The sequence below is a fragment of the Arvicanthis niloticus genome, chromosome 18 (genome assembly GCF_011762505.2).
Source record: "Arvicanthis niloticus isolate mArvNil1 chromosome 18, mArvNil1.pat.X, whole genome shotgun sequence".
NCBI lineage: Eukaryota > Metazoa > Chordata > Mammalia > Rodentia > Muridae > Arvicanthis > Arvicanthis niloticus.
Window position 1 is genome coordinate 6197833 of NC_047675.1, and position 22442 is coordinate 6220274.

The window sequence follows — 22442 nt, forward strand, 5'->3', positions numbered from 1 at the left end:
TGGGTCCTGGTATCTGGAAGACCTACAGTAGAAAGAGTATTGTGTCGATCAGGAAAACATGAGAGTTTCTACAGTAGCTTCAAGACTCTGCCTCCCTAATTTTAACTTCGTCTTCTTGTCTCGTGCGCCCCTCACTGTTGCTTAGCATTTGTGTTGTGTTTCTTCTATGAAGTCTTTTTTATCACCACATGATGTTCTGTTTATTTTGCTTATGTAACTGCTGTTTACTTTTCTGAGTATCCACTCCCATAATAGAAATTTCATGAGGTCAGAGATCTTTGTCTTTTTTGCTGGGTGGTATGTCTTCAGCACTTAGGACAGTGCCTGTCACAAAGTAGTGGCTCAGTGAGTAATCTGTTGACTATTGGGGCCTGAGTTGATGGTTTTACTTCAGATTACACACATATAAAATGAGGGTGAAAAGTGATTTGAAACTTAGAGGCAGCCTTTCAGGTAGCTGAGGGGATGGAGTCAAAGCTGGTACGTACAACATCGATGGCATCAGGAACATTTGGCCTTTTTAATGCCTCCCTACTTAGGTAGCAAGTAGACTCTTGCAGCTGAGAGCCTTGTCACCTTAGATACCCTTTCTCTTTAGGTCCTTCGGGTACCAAGATTCATCTTGCTTTCTTTGGGGACATAGTTTTAATTATTTGACTAGCTCTCCTTTCTCAATGCTAGTACCAGTGGCACAATGCATTTCAAAAAAAAAGGCTGCCATCATCTCTCCTACCCAGAATGCTCTTCTTCAAGTGTAACTGTGACAGTCTTCCACAGGTGGATGGTTCTGTATCCACATGCCTTGCATAGGGACGGACTTGTTATGACAGGGCTGTGTGTCCTGGAGGCCCTGACCTAAGAGGGACTCAGCTTCTTGACTTTTCATTAAGGTGCTTGCCTTTGGAGCCCTGTGTTGGCCTTGAGAAATGCTGAGGCTGCTATACAATGGGAAAATGCGAGGTATATGACCACACTACATGTATGTGCTCTAGAAGATAGCTCTGTTTGGGTCCCAGATGATAGTCCCTTCCACCTGATAAATAAGTGGAGATAAGCCCTGTCCCTAGAGAGGTCACCTGATCTTCTAAGCAGATAGAAGAGGTGCGGTCATTAAGGGTCAAAGAAAAGCTACCTTTTACACCTTATCCAAACTCTTGACACATTCAAGGCATGAGAGGGAAAGTTGTTTTAAACAACTTTTAAAACCAACACATTTTGCAATAATTTGCTATATTACATATTTTAGCTATCTGCCTTCCCCGGGGAAGCTGCCTCCTTACTGAGAATCATTCTTGGCATCTATCATTGTAAGGGACTCCTTTATTTCTGAGTCTTGTAACAGGAGAGCAAAGCATGAATCTGGAAACCCACGGCTATCCAAAGAGGCTTCATTCTTGCACTGCAACCATGGCTGTTAACAGAACTGTTAACAAAGTTGAGCCATCAATGCATTTAATGTACTTTCTTCTAAACCAATCTGGTGTAGGGATACAGACAGTTGTCCAAAAGATAGACAGTAGAAGAGATGAGGGACATAGCCTCATATAGAGACACCCTCACCTCAGACAATACACAGGACATTGCTAATATCTTATCTTCAAGGAGTCTTTGAAGATTTATCCTTTTATAATTGTCATTTCTGCTTATATTTTGCAGCCCCCAATGGCCGCCTTTCCCCCACTTCCCATGACTCGTACAAGGCTTGCGATCTTAGCCAGGCAGAAGCTACCATGCTCTTCAAAAGCAATCTCAAGGTATGCAGCCCTGCTTCCTACAGAGTACAGTTTCTGCAGCCAGCAGGGTCAATAGCAGCCTCAAAACTGCAGTTGTGTAAAGAAGAGAAATAATTTTCGCATTGTTATAGTCAAATATTCAAGTTCACCGTTTTGAAAGGTTTTGTGAGACTCACTCAAGTATAACCAGTATATTTATTTACCAAGCTGGTGGTTGTTTAATTTTTTTATTTCCTGTGAAATTATTTTATGTTTTTTTATAGTTTCGGGATTGTTGAAAATATGTACAGACGGAATAAAGAAGAAGATTTATAGTGGAAGCAGCTTTTAGCTCATAAAGTCTCCAGCGCTGGCTGGCTTCTGTTTTGGAGGGCTATGCTCTTACAGGATGCATGCTTCCTACTGGGATAGATTGGCAGGCCAGACTTAGCTCCTGAAATGACAAGAGGGACTGAAAATTTCTCCCCATACAGCTGGTGCTGACGAACAGCTACCAAGCTACTGGAGTTGTCAGAAAATCCAGAACAAGAAATTGATGCGTTTGTGTTTATGAATATTAACAGACACTGAGATGCTTTGAAGGTGCCATTTGCCACTGCATTGGCTTTCAGGAATACACATATTGCTTATGACTAGAAATAATTTGCATATGTACTTTTGGCTATTTTTTCTTTTTGCGCATTTATGTCAATCCCTGTAAAGTAGAACCATCGGATTATTACAAGGCTTCTTTGTTCTTGTCTTGCATTTTTAGTCTTTCTTGGAAAGACTGAGCCCATGGACCAAAGTAAATGCATAACCAAACCAACGCAAACATTCTTGGCTGAGATTAAGTGCAAGTGCTTAATGGGTGTGCACACACACATGCATGTGTATGCTCTTTAATTTTTTAAATATTTACAAAATTCAAAAAGCTTGATTTGTCTGTCTTTTTGCCCTGATTAAGATGACATATTCTTTTTGAAATGAGTAATACACACATCTGATCATCGCTTCCCTGAGAGCAGATGGATTTTTTTTTAAAGAATGTTATTAAAGAAAATATCGTTATTATTACTATCTAGGGTAAAGTTTTTTACAATCACTCTTTAATAAGTATTCTGTAAGTAAAAGCATGACTGTTTCGGGATGTTTAGTGCCATGCACACAAGGCTCTCCGAATTTAATCTGTATTTAGTTTCACAAATATAGATGTTAGAATGAACACATTTTTCAATGAAATCTATTTTAAAAAATTTGCATGTTGCATCTCAATGGTTTAATATTCATGCACTATTTGATAAAGAAAAACAAGCAGGTTTTTAGTGGGACATGATGGGGCACATCTGTGATGGATCAGTGCTCAGGAGGCAGAGGCAGCCTCAAGACCTACCTGGGCTGCAGAGCGAGACTTGTCTGAAAAACAAAACCAAAACAATAGAACAATTGGGTTAAAAGGAAAGCTTTTTGACAGCATCCCAGGGAAAACTTTAATAATGTTTGGGACGTGTTTCAAACATTTGAATCAAACAGTTGTTCTTGACTCAAGGTCTTCTACCAAAGAAAATAGCAAGCGTAATGCTGCAACAGCCATGAGTGAGCTGGGAGACGACAGGACCCCAGCCCGTGACCTGTGGCAATACGCTCCAGTAATACAGCACACCCGCTATTCATTACATCTACTGTTCCCTGTTTTCTGCCTTTCAAGTTATTTAGAAATGATCCAAAATGTAAGGTTGCAGCTACAGCAGAGCTCTCGCCCTGGACGCCTCTGTCTACTGAGTGTGACTTCTCTCCTGGTAGCATTCTGTGTTTGGAAGCCTTTCAACTTGGTTGGGCAGTACTGTATTCTTTCTTTCTATTTCATTTAGGGCCCAGCTGATCAAAGAGAAAGATGACATAGATTATTACCTGGAGCAGAATTTCAAAGGACTGTCGAAAGAAGAGGTGGCTGCGTAAGTGTGGCCCCTTAATGGCACTTTAATATAAAGTTTGTTTCTTTTGTCTGGATTCTTTCTTGGAATTTCAATGTCCTGGTGCAGTAAACTTTTTTCACCGGAACATGGCATTTAAAAATTAAAACCGATATTAAATAGTGATAAGTCACGTCTATTGATCTTACACACATCAAAGTCTTTAATTTTGGGCTCTCAAAATTCTTATATTTATCAAGATATTATACTAGCACCTTTGCAATTATTGAGTTAAGTCTGAGCCATTAATTGATTATTAATCTCCATTTTAGGGAATATTGCTTCTGTGGGGAAGAACAGAGTTTTTAAAGAAAGATATGTATATCTTTTCTTGATAGTTAAAACAATGAAAAATAACTCTTAGTGGTGTATTTTATTCCCTCTGTCCAAGAATGCTTAAAGGTATCAATGAATTCCAGTTCATTTTCAAACGTAAAATTACTTCTACATTGTCTGGATCTGCTATTTCATCATTAAGTAGAATCTAATCTGTGGGATGAATGGCAGTATGAAAAAATTCCATATATATTAGAAGAATAGATAGAAATTATATCTTTTATTTATAACTATGCATCTAGAACAGCTGTTTTTAAGGAACAACTGTAGAGGCTTAAGGTTGCTTGTGTACAGGTTTAGTCTTTAGGTACAAGGACTGAAAATGAATGTCTCCAGAGGGTACATACATCACACCACGTTCACAAATACCCACTGTCATCTTTAATGTAAATATGTTTTAAAGAATCTAATAGCACAGCTAAGAAACAACAACATACCTTCATGTAGAGAAAATAAAACTACTGTGAATTACCCTGAGCATGGAAGAGGCATCTAAACTAACTGGACTCTGTAAATACATAAAGCAATAGCAAGAAGAAGAAGAAAGAAGAAAAAGAAGAAAGAAGAAAGAGGAAGCAGAAGAGCAGAAGCAGAAGAAGAAAGTATCCAATAACATATGCCTTAATGCTAATTTAGTGAAGAAATATGCCTAATGATGTTTTCACTACAGGTTGGATACTGTGTAAAATTTTAAGTCTCAATACATTTCACTATGTCTGATTTGATCTTTTTAAATGCATGTATTACATAGGCAAACAAAATAGTTCATCTTTTTACTAGCTCCAGAATAGAATGATAACATTTTACAAGTGGCCTTGGGTTATGGTGCCTGTTAATCCCAGCACCCAGAAGGCAAAGGCAGGTGGGGTCAAAAATTTGAGTTCATTCTTTGCTACATAAAGAGTTGGATGATTGCCTGGGCTCCCTTGAGACCCTCTCAAGAAAGTCCTTCAAAATATAATAATTAATATTACTTATTTCCACAAAGCAGTTGAGATGTTTGATCAAATTTTATTCGGATTGATAACTCATTAACTTGCCATGGTAACCTGTTGTATAAAACTGGTGATCATTATTGTATGGTAGCATGGTTATTAATTATAAGAAATATATGTAAGTGGTATTTGCTTTATGACTTAAATATAATTATATGCAAATAGCTTAGTTGCACTTATGTGTTAAGAATTCAATGTACACTTTGTAAAGGTCAATAAACTAGAAACTCTGGGCACCACACCATGTGGTGCAGACTGTTCAATCCAAGAGTGTGCAAAGTAGACTATGCTAATTACATTAGCCATATGATTTTTTCCACCAAATTGATTCCAAGTTCATCCCTGTGTTATAGAAAACAGTAACTGCCCTGAGTAAAGCTGAGTCTTTCGTATTGCATTCTTAAAGCAGACCATAAGTGTGACTCAAGAGTCTAATACTTATCTGGACAAGAGTCCTTTCTGTGAGATCCTGATGTAAACCATTAACATAGAGAGAGCTCACACACAACTTGCTATTATGCTTTTGATTGATGCTTGTTCTAGATTGCACTCTAGACAAACTAATTGAATAACACATAAAGGAGAAAATTGATGAATAATTTCAGCATCTCCCAGAAATGCCTAGCAGGTGCCAAGAGGAATTGTGCATATTCTATTAGCAGAGGAATTGCTACACAGAGCGTTTTATTAACCATTCAACTCTAAAAAGATAAATTGGTCAACAAGTAGGTACCAAGTACTTACCTTGTATCTAATATGAGATTTTCCACACTGGGAGAAACAGTGACATTTTGCAATAAGGTACTTGATCCTATCCCAAAGCCTTAACATGTATTTGAGATATTAAGACCTATGGTTTTCCAGATCATGGTGGATGTGCAGAAAGGTCTCACCTCTGGTCTGAGTACTCCTTCCCTCTCACTGCCTCTCAGCTCCTTCCTTCAGGTATATGTCATCACATTCCCCTGTGCAGTGAATCAGCACGTGGCACTAGTGTTTAAACCTGCTTTAGTATTTCTGGTCTTCTTATGCCCTGCATGTGTTATCGCACATTCTCCCAGTGCATTTGTAGTGGCTGTGCTTCCCGGTATCTCTCCTCCTCCAGCATGCTTCCTCTGTCAGTACTCATTCTGCTCTCACCTCAAGTGCCACGTTTGCTGCATTTGGCAGAGTGAGGGCACTCTTGTTACATTCTTGTGGCTTCTGGTAAGACTTGGATGGTTGTCCTCCAGGCTACGTCACGCCAGTGGTGATGATGATGGTGGTGGGATAGAGAATTGAAAAGAGAAACTATGTCTCCTGTATTCTTAAAGATGCCCAGCTATTAGTACTCAATCATGTATTGGTCTAGGAATCAATTCAATATGGTAGTAACAGTCTACTTTTGGAAGACTGGATCTGGACTTTGTCAGGAACATATTTGGAAGCTACCTGTAGCTTGCTATGTTGTTAGGATAGCAAGAGATAATGTTGGGACAGGATCTGGATTTTAAACAAGGGTTACTGCATGTTTTAAGGCTCTTTTAATTGTGAAGCTAAAATTGGTTTTGTCTCTTCTACAGCATTTATTGTAAGTTGCATTGACTGTATAATTTCCAATTATGTTAGTATGTTGAAATCTGGTGTGTCTGTTATGGGGGTCTATCAACCAGCTTTTGTCTCACTGCCCTGAGTATTAGAAAACATTGATTCTCTGAAAAAAAAAAAGCTTGAAAGTGCTGGAAGAAGTGAGTTAGGCTTTAAGTAGAAGCAAGAGGGTAGCGGGCTTGATCATTGCTGGTATAACAGCTTTAATTCCATTAATTGCTAGCACCACTGCTTATGCAATAGCATTGACACAAGGAGTTAAGACAACTATTTTTATTAACCATCTAGCAAAAAATGTTACTAATGTATTGAGTATGCAAAAGGATTTATATAGGTATCTGGAACAATGAATGATGCTCTATAACCCATTCAAATTATCTGAAGGAAATTCAGGGTTCAAGAGTTAGGAGCCATCCCAAGTGTCATGACAAATATTATTGGAGTAGTGTTACTTTTGAACTTCACAATGATTGTCATTATAATTAGAAAAATTTTAAAGACACCTGTAGGATATTTGGCATAATCCTAACACCTCTTTGGGTGTGTTAACTTTGCATAGTGAGAGTATAAATTTAAAGAATGCTGCTCTGTTGACCTTCAATGCTGCAGGTAATCCCGGTAAAATTATCCATGGCCTGAGCTCAGTATTTCCATTTTGGATAAACCTCAGGAATGGCTTATATAGCTTGATCGGGCTAGCCCTTCTTGTCCTGGGCATTATTCCTGCCCATTGTGTTAAAGCTTATCTTTAACAACATCAACATGTTGGCAGCCAAAGTACATGGCTTAAACCTGAAAATGGACCCACAGACAAAGTTATTAAATTAACAGGCTGGCAAGCCAAGGACGAGTAAGATTCTGCACAGAGCCTTACCAACCTAAGACAGAGGTGCATTGCCTTTGATAATGCATATTCCATGACGGGTAAGGAAGGCATTCTTGTCAGAACAATCTAGACAGGCTCAGTCTTGTTAACCAAATAAAAGAGGGGGAGAGGTAGAGAGCCTTTGGGGCTGCTTGGCAAAGGGCTGACTGACATGGGCCAAAGACAAGGAAAAGGGCTGCTTGGCAGAAATATGACATTGACCAAGGACAAGGAAGTAGGTTTCAAGCAGGAATCTGACATTAGACTAGAACAAAGAAGTAATTTCAGGTAGGAGTCTAAATTGTAGGCTACAACAAAGAAGTAATCTCAGGCAGGAATCTAAATATTAGGCCAGAACAAAGAAGTAATTTCAGACAGGATTCTAAATTTTAGACTAGAACAAGGAAGTGGGCTTCAGACATAAAAATGACCTTGGGCTAGGATAGGGAAGTAGGCTCAGATATTTTGGTCATCCTGATAAGCCTTTAGAAACAGTGATCATGGTAGTGTTCACATAACTGGGTTTCATGCCTTGCTTTTTCTTTGACTATTTGTGTTTATTGTCTTGCTTGTTCCTTGACTATTTGCATCTATTGTATTGCTAGATCCTCAACCTAGAGCTGACCTTATTACATGCATGTAATCAAAATGGTATAAAAGCATAAGAGAAGAGGGGGTATAGAATAGGGGGTTCTAGGGAGGGGAAACGGGGAAAGGGGATGACATCTGTACTGTAAATAAATAAAATACCCAATATTAAAAAAAAAAAAAAAAAGGCTAGCGATGATCACAAGGTCACTGCGATGGCAAATCCAGCACCAAGCTCATCAGGTTCCAAGTCCTTTATGTTGAACTGCCTCCTCGATGTGTCTACTTAAGATACAAAACACACATCACAGGCTGCAGCAATGTGAAACAGGATTTTGCTTCCATGAGACTCCTCTCCTGCATCCCACTCCAGCGGCCTCCCTATAGTCTTTCCCCCAGCAGCCTTTCCCTTGACCCGGCCCCACATCGCAGGCCTGTGTTAGCCTACACTCCATCATATGTCCCAGCAGATGGATGGTGAAAGTCGATCCTGAGCCCCCGCACTGCTCTCTGGTGCCTCCCTCCAGTCTTCAGTATCATGTAAGTTACTCCTCTACTCTGCGGTACTCCTGGGTACTCTGGCTCTGCCAGATCTAGCTGCAGAGTGAAACTTTAACAACAACAACAACAATAATAATAAAAAGGATTGAGACACTCTTCTCTCTACTGTTTTCTGAATAGGAGTCTATTGCTTCTGTGATGCATGTAAACGCGGTAGACCTGAAGCTGTGTGTGGCTGCTGCTTTGCTTGCTTCTCCAACCACATGGCCTGCGTCAGCCCATCTGTCCCTGCAGTGTGGCCTCATTACTGATGCTCCTTCTTGTCCTGAAGTTCGTCACTTTGAGTGTGCCCATCCTTGGGAGCTCTTTCCCATTCCACAATACAACTTAAATAACACTCAAGCAGGACACATGAATGCAGTTGTTACTGGGGAAATCCAGTAGTGGGCTACATCCTACCTATTTTGCTTTGGAATGGGCAAGATAGCTCAAAGGCAAAGACCTCAGGCTTTATCTGATCCCTGTATGCAGAAGGAATCTGAGTATTTGTTTAGCCTTTGTTGAGTTTGTTCCTTGACAATATCATATAAGCACAGTGTGCATTCTAATTATCATTACTCACCCTGTTCTTCTCATCCTCTCCATCCTCCTTACACTCATGGCCTCCTTGTTGTCTGTGGTGCTGCGGCTGTTGCTGCCGCCACCACTGTTTTGTTTGAGAGTTGCTGAGTTTAACCAGGATCGTCTGCGTGACTGTGGATTCCGAATCTGGTGGCTTCTCGGTGGGTATACAACTGAAGACAATGATTCTCCCTCCCCCAGAATTCACCAATAGCCAATAGTTCATCAGGAAAGGGTAGAGTACTTTAAAGTCTACCATGATTGGCTGTTGCTAGGCCTGTGTTGTCCAACTGCAAGTAGCCATAGCTGCTGTGAGGTGATGGGTGACTGCATCCACACCCCTCCTCCTCCTCCTCTCCGCCTCCCCCTCCTCCCCATCCTCCCCTGGCTCTTATATTCTTTCTGCCCCATCTTCTGCCATGTTAGCTTCATGCATTGGCTAGAGAGTATATAAATGTCTCATTCTGGGTTGAATGTTCCAGTATTACTTATCCTCAGCACCTTGAGCAGCTAGTTGCCTCTGCATCCACTAATACTCATTACAAAAAAAGGAGTTTTTCTGATTAAAGTAGCACGTTTCTATAGGGATAGACATAACTATTTAGAAGGTAGCTTGGGACCATGACAATTTAGCTAATCAACGATATTAAGTTTACCCTCAGGGCCTAAGACACTCTCAGCCATGGGTCTTCCGCTAGGTCTGCAGTACATCCTTGCTTGCGGGGCAGACCACACTGCCCACCAGTCAGACACTGGCTGGTACCACCACACTGTTTTGCTTGACAAGTTGATGCTGTAAACCACAGGGCTGGCAGCTGGGTGAGGCCATTGTTGGCCTTCTCCCCAACAGCCTGTGTCACACCTCCCAGCCTTATGAAGGCAGGGGGGAAGCTTCCAGATTAGTTCCCTCTGGATTTCTTTATACCTTGCAAGCAAGGTGTGTGGTGTCTTCAGACTTAACACACCTTAGGGACTTAACACCTAGTTCTTGAGACAGAGCCTTGTATAGTCCAGGCTGGCCTTGAACTCACCTCTGAAGATGAGGGTGACTTTGAACTCTTGACTGACCTGCCTCGTTTCTCAAGGAACAAACCATCATACCCATTTTTTTTTCATACCCATTTTTTAAAATGTGCATATCTCTGTGTATGATTATGAATGAGCATGCATTTGCAGGTGCCTGTGGAGACCAAAAGAGGGCGCTATGATTTTGAATCCCCTGAACCTTGAGTTACAGATGGTTGTGAGCCCATTGTGAGTGCTGAGAGCTAAATGTGGGTTCTCTGCAAGAGCAGTGAGCACTCTTATTGCTAAGCTGTTGTCCCAGTCCCTAACCCATTAATTTTTAAGTGTGCCTTTTGCTATGTCTTAAATATTACATTATCAAAATAAGATGTACTACATTTGCATTTGACAGTGATTCAACTTTATTGCATAGATCTACTTGTTAGGCTTACTGATATTGTTTTAACTAATATTTAACTGCTGAAAATTGTTGAATCACAACTCTTGGTACACTTTGGGTTTTTTAATTCTGTATATTATCAGAATGCATTATTGTTTTTCTAAAAGCACTTAAAATATCACTTATTATCATATCTTAATTGCTCCAAGAAGCTAAGTAATAAAAGTGTCATTTATAGAATCAAATAAAATTTTCTAGCCGCAGTTTTGTAGCAATGTATGTGGAGATACAAATGGGCAAAGTCATTTGGGGACAGATAATGTTAATCGACTCCATAATAGTTTCTGTTTCAAACCCCAAATCCCAGTATGTGAGCAAAGAAGGTGGGTTTAGACCTGTGTACTTCTCTGAGACGCTGCTTTCTTTAAGGTATCTTTCTTTGAGCCTCAGCAAGAAGCCTTCGGTTTGTGAGTCAGGTAGCAAGGATTGTCACATCCAGCAACTTTGGGCTGTAACAAAACCACGAACTAGGGCTGTGGACATGGCTCAATTGGTAAAGTGCTTTGGTGCATAAGCAGGAGGCGCTGAGTTCAGAACCCCAGCACCCAGGTAAAAGCTGGATGTGTCCCCGAGCAGCTGCAATCCCAGCAGGAGCAGAAACGAGAGTCCCCGGAGCTCACTGGCCAGCCAGTCCGGATAACTGGTAAAGTTCCAGTTCAATGAGGAAACAGAATAAAAAAAAAAAAACTATTTTACAGTCCCTTTCTTCTTCATTCTGAGTTGCATATGTAACCCCTACTGGATTGAAATAAATTAGCATTGACCAGAGAAGGTTTTCCTCTGGAATCTCAGAACCTTCTACTAGATGTGCCTTTCACATTTGCCAGTTGCCCACCTTCAGGTAACCAATCGGGTGCTTGGGTCTGCACACTGGCCGTGCGCTCTAGACAGGTGTAGAGAGCAGATGTTCACTCCGGATCTAACAGTTCAGAGCTTGCTGTGGGAATTTAAATTCCTCCCGGTGTGTGCATCCTCTGCTCTGCTCTGCTCATTGTTGTCTGCCGGTGTGAAATCATCTTGTTCCCCTTTAAACCGCTGTTCACTGCTGTAAAATAATAAACTCTCTAAGGGAGTTGGCAAATTAAAACTTCTGAAGAAGTCAGTTGCAGGGTGAATGGTTATATGATGGTGTTATCATGTTAAGTAAGGTTCATCTTTGATATTGTATTCTGTCAGCATTAGAACGGGAAAGGCTTGAAACTATGCAGAACCTTTTAGGTTTCCATTATGGTTAAAAAAAAAAAAAAACAATCCCTAAAATACTGATGTTGTAGCACTACCATTCTCCTGGCCCACACTTCATTGTGTTTTATGTTAGAAAGTGGGTGTGGTATCGTATTAAACACAGAATAATGCATATTCTCAGTGCTTAAAGCAACCCAGACTGTAGGCTCACCAGGATGCTCTGGCTGTCTCCACAGAAACGTCTAGATCAAGATCTTCCCTAGTCAGTGCAATGGTGGGATTCTCCACCTGTAGATTAAAAAGTACAACATTTTAATTTTCTCTTTTTTGAAGCAGTTATATTTTATGTCTAACTATGAGAAATGATAAAGAGAAGAACACTTAAGGTAACATTTTTCTGCAGTTTTTAATTCGATTATTTAGAAACACCCAATTTCTCCTAATCTTGGGGTTAATTATCAAGACACACACAGGTATTTACATGCTTGTAAGTGTGCGTATATTGTGTGTTGGTATGTGAGTGTGTATCCTCAGACTTGTGCTTTAACCAATAGTATTAACTTTCTATTTACCACTGAGCAAAAATCATGCATTTTGACCATCTTCTTCAGATTAACATGTATCTTAAAATTAAACACACTCAGAAAAATCACATCCTTTTCTTCTTCATGATCCACACACCCAGGCAAAACTCAACAGTTCACTAATTCAGGTGTTAGCGTTAGGCAAGCAACATCTGCACATAGGTTACATGCCTTTAAAAATGCCGAGACATGGCTTGTGCATGTCGCTCTCAGGAAGAAGGAAGAGTGTAAATCCATTGCTGAACCAAATAGCCAAGTTAGAAATTATAAAGAATTAGAAGGGTTTTAATTGAATAAGCTTGATTATGCTATTTTCCACAGAAACCCGTTTTTCCTATTTAGATTATCAAAACCAATAAGAAGCTAGACAATGAAGTATCGATTCACAGTCTACCCCAGAAGGATTAGCCACCACTGCAAGGCTAAGTGAGAAATGACTGGGTACTGGAGACACCATTTTCAATGTGCTTGCATTACATCCTCATGGAGTAAGGAGTGAGTGACAGGGCTTTGCTCTGATCACCTCCCCTGGTCCTGAGACTGTTTAGGAAACTTCAGTCATGCTTCTCACTCATTAGTATTTGCTTCACTGTAGCTTTTGGTACAGAAGACTTTTATTGTTTGAAAATTCACCAATGTTGACGCCCTTGGCCCTTAAATTAATTAAACCTAATAAAATGTCCTTGAATTAATTAAAATGAATTAATTATATATGCATTTAGTCATTAATTAATTAATTAACTAATTAATAACCATAGTATCTTCCAAAATTCTTAGGTGGTCAATGAAAAAGAATCTTTCCCAGTTTCTTTTGTGTGGATTTTTTTTTCTCATTCCATTTGTACTGTTTTTAAGGGAGCAGATGTGACTTGGTCAGTATAGTTTCTGAGGGGCCTAACTTTTATTCTAAATATGTTGGAAACATTTTTGGAATATTTCTGTACAAGGAAATGACAAGAGATGGCTTCGTTTTAATTTGAGCTCATGGCTGCTTGGCACTGTGTGTGTCCTAGTGTGGAGCAGTCCCCGGTAAGAGCTGACAGTGACCTGACCTGTGTGAGGAATTATACAAAGAATTATACAGGAAATTATAAAAAGGGGTCTGATTTAGAACGTTAAATTCTAAATTTAAAAGATTAAATTTGAGAGGATTGGGTGATTGGAGATGGTGACAGAATGGATGTAGGGATGAATAAAGGAAGAATTAGATGAGACTCTTCCAATCAGCCTGAGCAGCCAGGGCAATGTCTTACTCCCAGCAGAGTCCCCAGTGCCTCCAACAATATGCAGCATACAGTAGTTACTCAATAAATATCCCCTTAACTCGGGGTGGAATTACCTAAGCATATGCCTGCCTTTTCCAATAAAATCCCCTCTATTCTCACTCTGAATCTTTTTTTAAAATAAGAAGTATAATGACCACTTAAAATGTTCCAGACATTTTCACATATGTTATCTGTATTAATTCTTTTAATCCTGAAAAAAAAAAAAAAACATGTCTGTCAGTTTTATTTATAACCATGAATGCAGTTCAGAGGTGCTGAGTTACTTGACCAAGGCTGCCCAGGTATGGTACACGGATGGACCTTAGATCTCAACACTCCAGCTGTGCTGCCCACCTTTGTTCCCTGAGGCCATCCTGACTTTGGAGTTCCTAGGGTCTTTACCAAGTGATCATATTTTTCATCTCCCATCCTAAGGGCACTGCCACTCTTGCCTAGACTGTATTCTGGTCCTTCTTCATTCTTAAGTGGCTCAGTCCTATCAGGTAAACTTGCCACTGTTGTGTAATCCTCTCCTACCCTTCCGGTGCACTGCCACTGTCACTACCGTTACTGTCCTGACCTCCGCATCCTGTTCTGGCATACTGAAGAGGGTTATCTTGTTTATTTGTGCATCTTTGGTATTGAGGAGGACCACAGATCACAGGTGGGGATGAATCAGTGAGTGACTGCCCATCACCTTCCTAGCCTGGCACCTGACATACCTTCCATTCCCTCTCATGCCTCATGTACCAGATAAGCCTTTCTTTTTCCTCCTTCGGCCTTGGGTTACCTGTTTCTTGTTGTGTGAGGCCTCCTTTGCTTTGCTCCACTCCTCACCCACACAGCAGAATTGCAAGCTCCTGCTGCTGCTCTTTGAGTAACTGTGGACCATCATAAACATGAGCTTTATTTCCCCAAGCATTAATATTTAATAAACTATAGATTGTGACCCATTAGAAAGTAGTGGTTATGACCCATTAGTTTGGGGATCACAGCCAGCATTTTAAAAATAAAAAGAGGGGATCGTAAAATAAAATAGAAAAGCGAGCGTTGTACTCGGTGAGACTCATCAGAGGTTACCAGGCTTGGTGGAGCAGAGCGCAGATTTCAAAGCTACACCCTCTGTGCTTGATTCCCAGCTTTATTCTCACAAAGAACTGGCTGGCTTTGGACCACTTACTTAACCTCCTCTAACTGAGCCTGTTCATCTGGAAGAGCAGGTGTAGTAATGGGCAGGCTGGGCTCAGAGTGCCTATAGGATTGTGTTAATAGTCATCAAAAGAGGAGTAGAACACTGTGTAGCAAGGTTGTTAAACTTTTGTCTTATGTATTTATATGCACAGTATGTACATGTGCAGGGAGACACTTAGCAACGAGACAAAAAAAAATGTAATAGAGAAGCAGAAGTGTTGAGGTAGGAAAAATGGTTCCTCAAGAAGAAAGGGGCTAAGCTAGAGAGGATACGATGACTCCCGTTAGAGTCCAGACTCCAGACTCCTCCAGAATTCCCAGGATGGGAATAGACTCTTCACCCACCACCTACCTACCTATCTATTCCTCCCTCCCTCCCTCCCTCCCTCCCTCCCTCCCTCCCTCCCTCCCTCCCTCCCTCCCTTCCTCCCTTCTTATGCCACTCTTCCCGTAGATATTTGTACTTTTGACATAGGAGCACTCCAATGCTGTGAATTTCTCTTTAAGCACCACCTCGGCTGTATCACATACATTTTGAAACGCCTGTTTTTGCCTTTCTTTTGTTTGCTGCGAGTATTTTCTGATTGCCTCTCGATTTTTGTTCTTCTCTGTGACAAACCAATGCTCTGAGCTTCCTTTTTATAAAACTAAAAAAAATAACAAAATTAGATTCCAAATTAGCACAGAGAAAGAAATATTACCATTACAAGAAATATTATAATAAGTCAAGAAGAACAAGAAAGGTGACTTCAAAATCTGCAGTATGGTACAGCCAGATAGACCATCAACCAAAAGTCATTTACAGCTGGTGTAAAAGCTGACAACTTACACACACACTCTCTCTCTCTCTCACACACACACACACACACACATGCACATACACATGCACTCACACACTCACATGCACACACATACACACTCTCACACATACACACATACCTATACATACATACATACATACATACATACATACACACACATACATACACTCACACAATACACAGCACATACATGCACATGCACACATACGCACGTACACGTATGCATGCATGCACACACAAACATATATGTGCACATGCACACATGTATGCACACTCACACACACATGCGCATGTGCACACACATGGCCTATCTGGATCTTCCCTACCCTTCCCTCATAAATGGCCACACAAGTGGAATGGGAGGATGCAGTATTTAAGAAAAAGGTGACTGTTCAAAGCAATAAACAATTCCTAATGCAGAAGTTTAAAATATGTGTCCTCAAAGTCACTATACCAAGAAATAGGCTAAATACTGGATATTGGTGGTGACACTACTATGACCCTATCATGTATAATGGACGAGAAGGTGACTTGAAACCAACACTTTTAAATGAACAGGGGCACTACAGCATGTGCAACATACATTCATGTGTGTGCAAGACACTGATCTTAAAAAATAGCCTTCAAAATCTGCAAATAAATCAATTGTCCCCAAATCTTGTCCCAAACTGCAGTACTTCTTACATCAAATGTCAGCTTCTCACGTGTGCTTTCTGATGCCCCACACTCACAAGCACAGGTGTTCTGTGTTATTGGTTTATCTGCCTGCCCTGGCGTCAGCTGCACAGCCCTCTTCCTGGATACAGTTGCAGACGGTGCCCCTCTCTTCCAAGTGCTTTTCTTGCATACTGCTATTTAGTATGGATTTTAAAACTATCCTGTCAAGAGTTTGGAAGCATCCTTGGATCTCCAGTGGGGATTGCACCAAATTTAAATGTTATTCTACAAGAGATGATACCGTTAAAGTCTTGAGCCCCCACACTAAAGGGAACTCTGCTTTTCAGCAGAGTTAAGTGGGCATAATGACAGGAGCATTCCTCCGCATACCTGACTCGAGGGTTCTCCAGCGTACTGCAAAATGCGAAGAATTTTCCTCTATGTGTTTTTAATAGATACACATTGCCAACAAAAGTTTCCTTAGTTTCTAGTTTTCTTAGACATTATGGGTTTTTAACATTATTAAATAATTTCCTAATTCTTTTCCGGAGGCCATCAGAAATTTTGCTGAGATGAAAATAAAGTTACTAGATTTTTTTTTTTTTTAATACTGGACTATATCCTTCAATTCTGGGGTAAAACCTACTTACATGGTGTGGCTTTATTTTGCTTACTCTCTCTGTCTCTCTCCCTCTGTCTCTCCCCTCACCCTCCGTGTGTGTGTGTGTGTGTGTGTGTGTGTGTGTGTGTGTGTGTGTGTGTGTGTGCATTTTCATCTAAATCATAGGGTTAACCTGTAATCTTTCTTTTCCTGCCCTGCAATTTTATAGAAAACATTGGGAGGTTTAAATCAGATAATTACATGCCAAGCGTTGCGATCAGCATCTGTACATGAAAGACGGTGGCTGTTGCCGTAATTAGGGCTGAGTGGCTGCTGCGCACAGCTGCATCCGCTTTTGTGCCCCTGCCTCATTCTTGATAAGGTTCGCAGCAGCTACTCTGTCTTTTATATGAGCAGCTGTTTGTTTTGTGAGACCCCCCCCCACCTCCTTCTATTTTATTATCTTTCAGTTTACTCCTGATGTGTTCTCCTTTGCTCTGTCTTGGGCTTATTTCATTGTGTCTGTTTCGTTAGAATTTTTTCTGTCATCCTGAGTTGAAAGCTCCTTCCTCGCGCAGAACGGCTACTCCCTATTTTCACAACACTCATGTGGAAAGCTTCCTTCTGACCCAAGGATGCTTGCTTCTCAGGGATGTGACATTTGGGCATCTTTAAAATCCCAAATATGTCAAGTGTCCATGAAGGGTTTCACTTTGAAGGAATGAATAAATTAGAGATTTATTTGTGCGTTTGCAGGGGAATGGTTTTTGTGTGTTTGCTTTCTGTGCTTTCATTCAGTGAAAATGAGGGTTTGAGGAGGGAACCTTTGCTCAGATGATACACAGCACATGATATCAGCTCATGAGATTTCCAGTGTAGCTAGTACATAGTCAACTTTTATAAAAACAATCTTGTACCTCTTAGAAATTAATGCATAGTCTACATTACTTGCTGAGCAGTTGGCAGACATAGCTGTTGGGATCCAGTCACCAGCTTGCTTGCGTCTGTTAGTCCCTTCAGCCAGGTATATGTTAGCCATGTAATTTTTCTTTTACTTTATCTGTAAGTTTCTGAGAGAAAATTCATTTTGATCACTTTGTCTTCATTGTCCTGTTGATTTTCTACATCTTGAGGTTGTGGCATCTGGTGCATTTTTCTCTACCTGCCCCATTTCTCACTAATCAACCCATTTATTAATTTCTGAGCCCTCCGCTCCTCTAATTGGTTTTGTGCTTGAATTCTGTTCTGTGGGCCGTTGGTCCTGCTGCGAAGGCTTCAAGCTAGCCTCCTGTTAGCGGTTTTTTTTTTTTTTTTTTTTTTTTTTTTTTGTTTTTTTTTTTTTTTTTTTTTTTTTTTTCAGTGCTGTGCGGGAACTAGAGAGAGCTCCCGGCCTGCTGTCTATTTTATGTAGGTTTTTGTTTAAGTTTGAATTCATCATTGTTTTGCATTCTCAAAAATATCTCCTCTTTGTTTTACAACACTCTTGTTAATACAAAAGTTGATTTAAATATTGTTAGTCCTAACTAGTGGTTTTCTAAATATTCATGATAGCTGCAATAGGTCAACATGACGTGTAGGGCACGTTTTTCTCCCCAGACGCTGTCTCTGCAGAGTGTCACAACAAGGATCAGGGTCTGTGGTTTTCATTATTGCAGTCTTCGCCGCTTTCTGGAAGTTTGATCCCTCATGCGAGGGGCCTGTGAGGAGCATTCATTTCTCTATCTCTGCGAAACTCCTCTCTTTGTAATGATAATCAAAGAGCACAAAATATGAAGGTTTTTCTCCACGTGCCTTATAACTCTGTCCTTAAGTTTGACAGGGAAAACACACCCTGAACTTACCTTTCATGTGGGAGAAAGTTAAAGCATGCTAATGAAACCCAGGCCCTTGGTGAGGTAGTCACCTCAGAACCTCAGAAATTAGTGCTGTTGCGGCCTTTGAACATTCAGATGTAACATATAACTTAATATACCATAGGTTTTTTTTATTCAAGAAATACAAAACAACATTGTTAAAATGAGCCTAACCTCGTAAATAAACTTAATTTTTCAAAAGGAAAAAGAAGAAAGAAAGAGGGGACAATGGTATGGTTAGCAGAGTCCCCTGGAGAGGGGGACAGAGAAAAGGCTGAGGGAGCAAGGAGGGTCTGAAGAGATGAGGTCTTGTTTAGTTTTAATGGCAAATGTCACCACCTCACTAGAAGAAATGTCCTAATATAAAAAATCAAAATCCAAAATTTTCTATTTATTTTCATTCTAAAGAGCATGAGTGTTTTGCTTGCTGTCATTTTTAAAATTATGTACTTTTTCCTTTTGTGTTTTAAGGGTGTCACATTTCTCTTAAATACTTGTCAACCAAAGAGCCTCACGCACACGGTTCCTATGATTATTTTAATGCTTTTTAAGTAATGTAAAGAAGTACATGTATGAGTGTGTGTATGACTGTGTGTGTGTTTGCGCACGTGTGCATGTGCATATGCATGTGTCTGTCCATGTGTTTAGAGGCAGAAACACAAGAACAGTTAGCTCAAAACTATGGGTATAAAGAACCTATTGCTTTGCCTTTCACTGAGAAGCCTCTTCGTGCAGTTGTTTTATGTGAAAGGTTTCAAAAAAAAAAGATGTAGAAAAAGTTCTAATCAACTTCTGTACATTATGTAGAACTTCATTTTCTAAACTCTGCAAAAGAAAGTTTCATATTTAATGGGAAGTCATGAATTATTCTATTCATCATCCACTTCCTCCTTTCAAAGGCACGATCTGGATAAAAGGCGGGGTGAATAATTTCAAAAAATACAATACATTTTTAATGGGAAGGTGCAAACCACAGACTCTCACGACTCCCAGCAAGAGTGCAAGAAACGAAATTTTACTTGCAAAACTCAGGAACCCCGGCACAGGCAAAGTGTGAGGTGCACTCCCTGAAAATAGCCAGGCAGGACCCAGAAAACAAGATCGGCCAGGCTGGCTAGACAGGCAAGGCCCGGCCTTTGTTGTAAGGCACAGGTTGCTCCCTAAGATTAGCTAGTGAGCCCCGGATTTCTCTTCCCATGGCTTCCCATTTTACTCACCAAATGGAAAACCAATTGTTTTATTTATAGAGATGAAAGCTGAAATAAAGAAAGTGGGTTTTTGCTTTTTTTTTGGGGGGGGGCACCTTTTTTGAGAAAAATAATCTCAAATCTTATGATTTCAAAAATTGTGCAGGACACAACAAATTACATTTAAAAAATAGTGGATACAATATTCTGTGGAGTTTTATGCTAACACAAATTATATTAATTTACACAAAAGTATTCAATTGCTGTAGCAATGTTAATACTTCTGTATGTTTGTAGTCATGATATATGAAATTAATTTTTACTTCATATTCAATGTTTATCAGGACACAATATAATAAAATTATATTACCTACTTGAAGTTCTTTTTTCTCACTAAAAGTCACTTTAAAAACTACTTTTTTGTTGCTTTCCAAGGGTTAAAATTACAGTGTCGTTGAACAAAAGACAAACAAAAACAAAAGAAAATACCATGAATCTCTGTGGCTGCTCCTTTTACCCAAAGGTGTTCATTCCTGCTTAAAACTCATTCCCTGGAAAAATTCTTTTAAAATGGCATTCCGTGCACAGCTCACTGCGCCTGGTCTTCCGCAGATGCTGCTCTTCTGTTAAGAGAGTTTGATCCTGACCCTCTCAGGAAGATTTGCAACATAGTTAGATCGCATACAAATCTGGAGACCTATATAAGGGTTCTCTTCCAGCCTTTATATGAAGCTCCCAGAGAAACTTTGTAAAACTGTGGCTAAGTTTGGAGATTTTAGTTTTCAGCAAAGAAGATGTCTACTGCTAAAATCTCTGTGACAGCTTCCGTGGGTAACTAGCTCTGTGCCGTGCTGTACTGCTGGGTGCATTGTTGATTTGTGCTCAACTAATGGTGGCCACTATGATTCAAAGATTTGAATGAATGGAAATCAAGTGGGTAAATCAGTTTGAGTGTGATCGATACATTTTTAAATGCCTTTATATTATTAAGAGAACTATTTAAAGCCATTCGAAGGACTGCGGTCTGCTCTGCCTGCCAAATCAAATCCATCCTTCCTGTGATATCCAGTAACCATGGCCAACACAACATTGTGGGTTGATAAACAATCCCTGGTCTCACCAGAGTCACTGCACTGAACGCCAAATGGCAATTCTAGTGATGGAATAGATGACTTAACTGTGGTTTCGTGCTACAGAAATATTTCATGTATTCTAAAGTGATGTTACCCGTCTAGAAATACATTTTTGTTGAGAGGATTTTTGGTTAACTATGTCTTTAAATGTTGAATTATCCATCAAAAGAACTATATTAGCAATAGTCCCACTTTATTACGAGGTTTCTTTTCAAAAATTAACAAATAAAAAAGGAAAAGGTGTGCTTGGGTTAAGTAGAAGTTTTCAAATAATATTTTCAAATAATATTCTGTATCTGTGCTGTAAAAATATTGAAACTTTGTGCTTCCTACTTTATTAATAGATATGAATTTGATTTTCCAAAGACATAAATCAAAACTTGCATGTATAACAGTTTTTCTGAAGATTCAAATCAGTAAACTTATAACGTTTAGAGAATTATGTAACAATTCTATTCACTGTCAATGTGGCAGATTTTATTTATTTTTTAAATTAGCAGGTTAACCTAGATACCTAATCAAGTCTAAATCTAAACTAAAACAAAATATTCTAGTATATTAATATCTATATTTTAATTGTTCATAATATTTTATTTTCATTTTTAAAGTTTATATAATGGATGATATCATCTTATTTAGGTGATGAGATGTTTCAGAAAACACATAAATTGATACATGCTAGATGCTAATTATTTTAATCATTGTAAAGAGAATTTTACATATTATAATTACATGTAAGATATGTAATGATAGAAGATATAGCACAATACTTAAACATCTAAAATTATTTTTAAAACTTTATTTTAAATATATGACCATAAGCTTCATAAAGAGTAGAGATTGTGATTATAATTATGCCATTAAAATTCTTACCACACAATTAGTCATAAATAAAATAACATGAAAGTTCTTTACTGAAATGTATGTTTAAAAATATGTGCATTATTCTTCACCTTTTGAAATGTCTAGAAGAATCAGTCATGTTAATCCTAATGAATAATTCAAATTACAATGACTATTCATAATTAAAGAGAGTTTTAAATTTAAGTATACCAAAATTCTGCTTTTTAATATATTAACATGGAAGAGCTAAACTTAACCATTAAAAAATAAACTACACTGTTAATTTGTAACTAGTGTCTGTACAGATACACAGTGTGGGTTTCTGAGAAAACGTGACAGTTGGAAAGTGTTTGCATTTTCCTTATTAGGTATGGATACTTACTACTGAAAAAGCATCCCAGTTCTCCCACCAATAAGAACTAAACGATTTGAAAATGTTGGCCTAATGTGCTAGTTAATCAGCATGCCTCTGAAGCAAT

At 39.3% G+C, this 22442-nt stretch overlaps 1 protein-coding gene across 1 annotated transcript in view; it reads left to right on the plus strand.

The window, feature by feature from the left end:
- Positions 1-22442, plus strand: part of Ttc29 (tetratricopeptide repeat domain 29) — a 193597-nt gene that overhangs the window by 3843 nt on the left and 167312 nt on the right. Inside the window, exons 2-3 of the mRNA XM_034522949.2 lie at positions 1657-1754; positions 3584-3667. Of these exons, the coding sequence (XP_034378840.1) occupies positions 1663-1754; positions 3584-3667 (176 nt within the window). The 5' untranslated portion in view covers positions 1657-1662. The remainder of the gene's footprint in view (positions 1-1656; positions 1755-3583; positions 3668-22442) is intronic.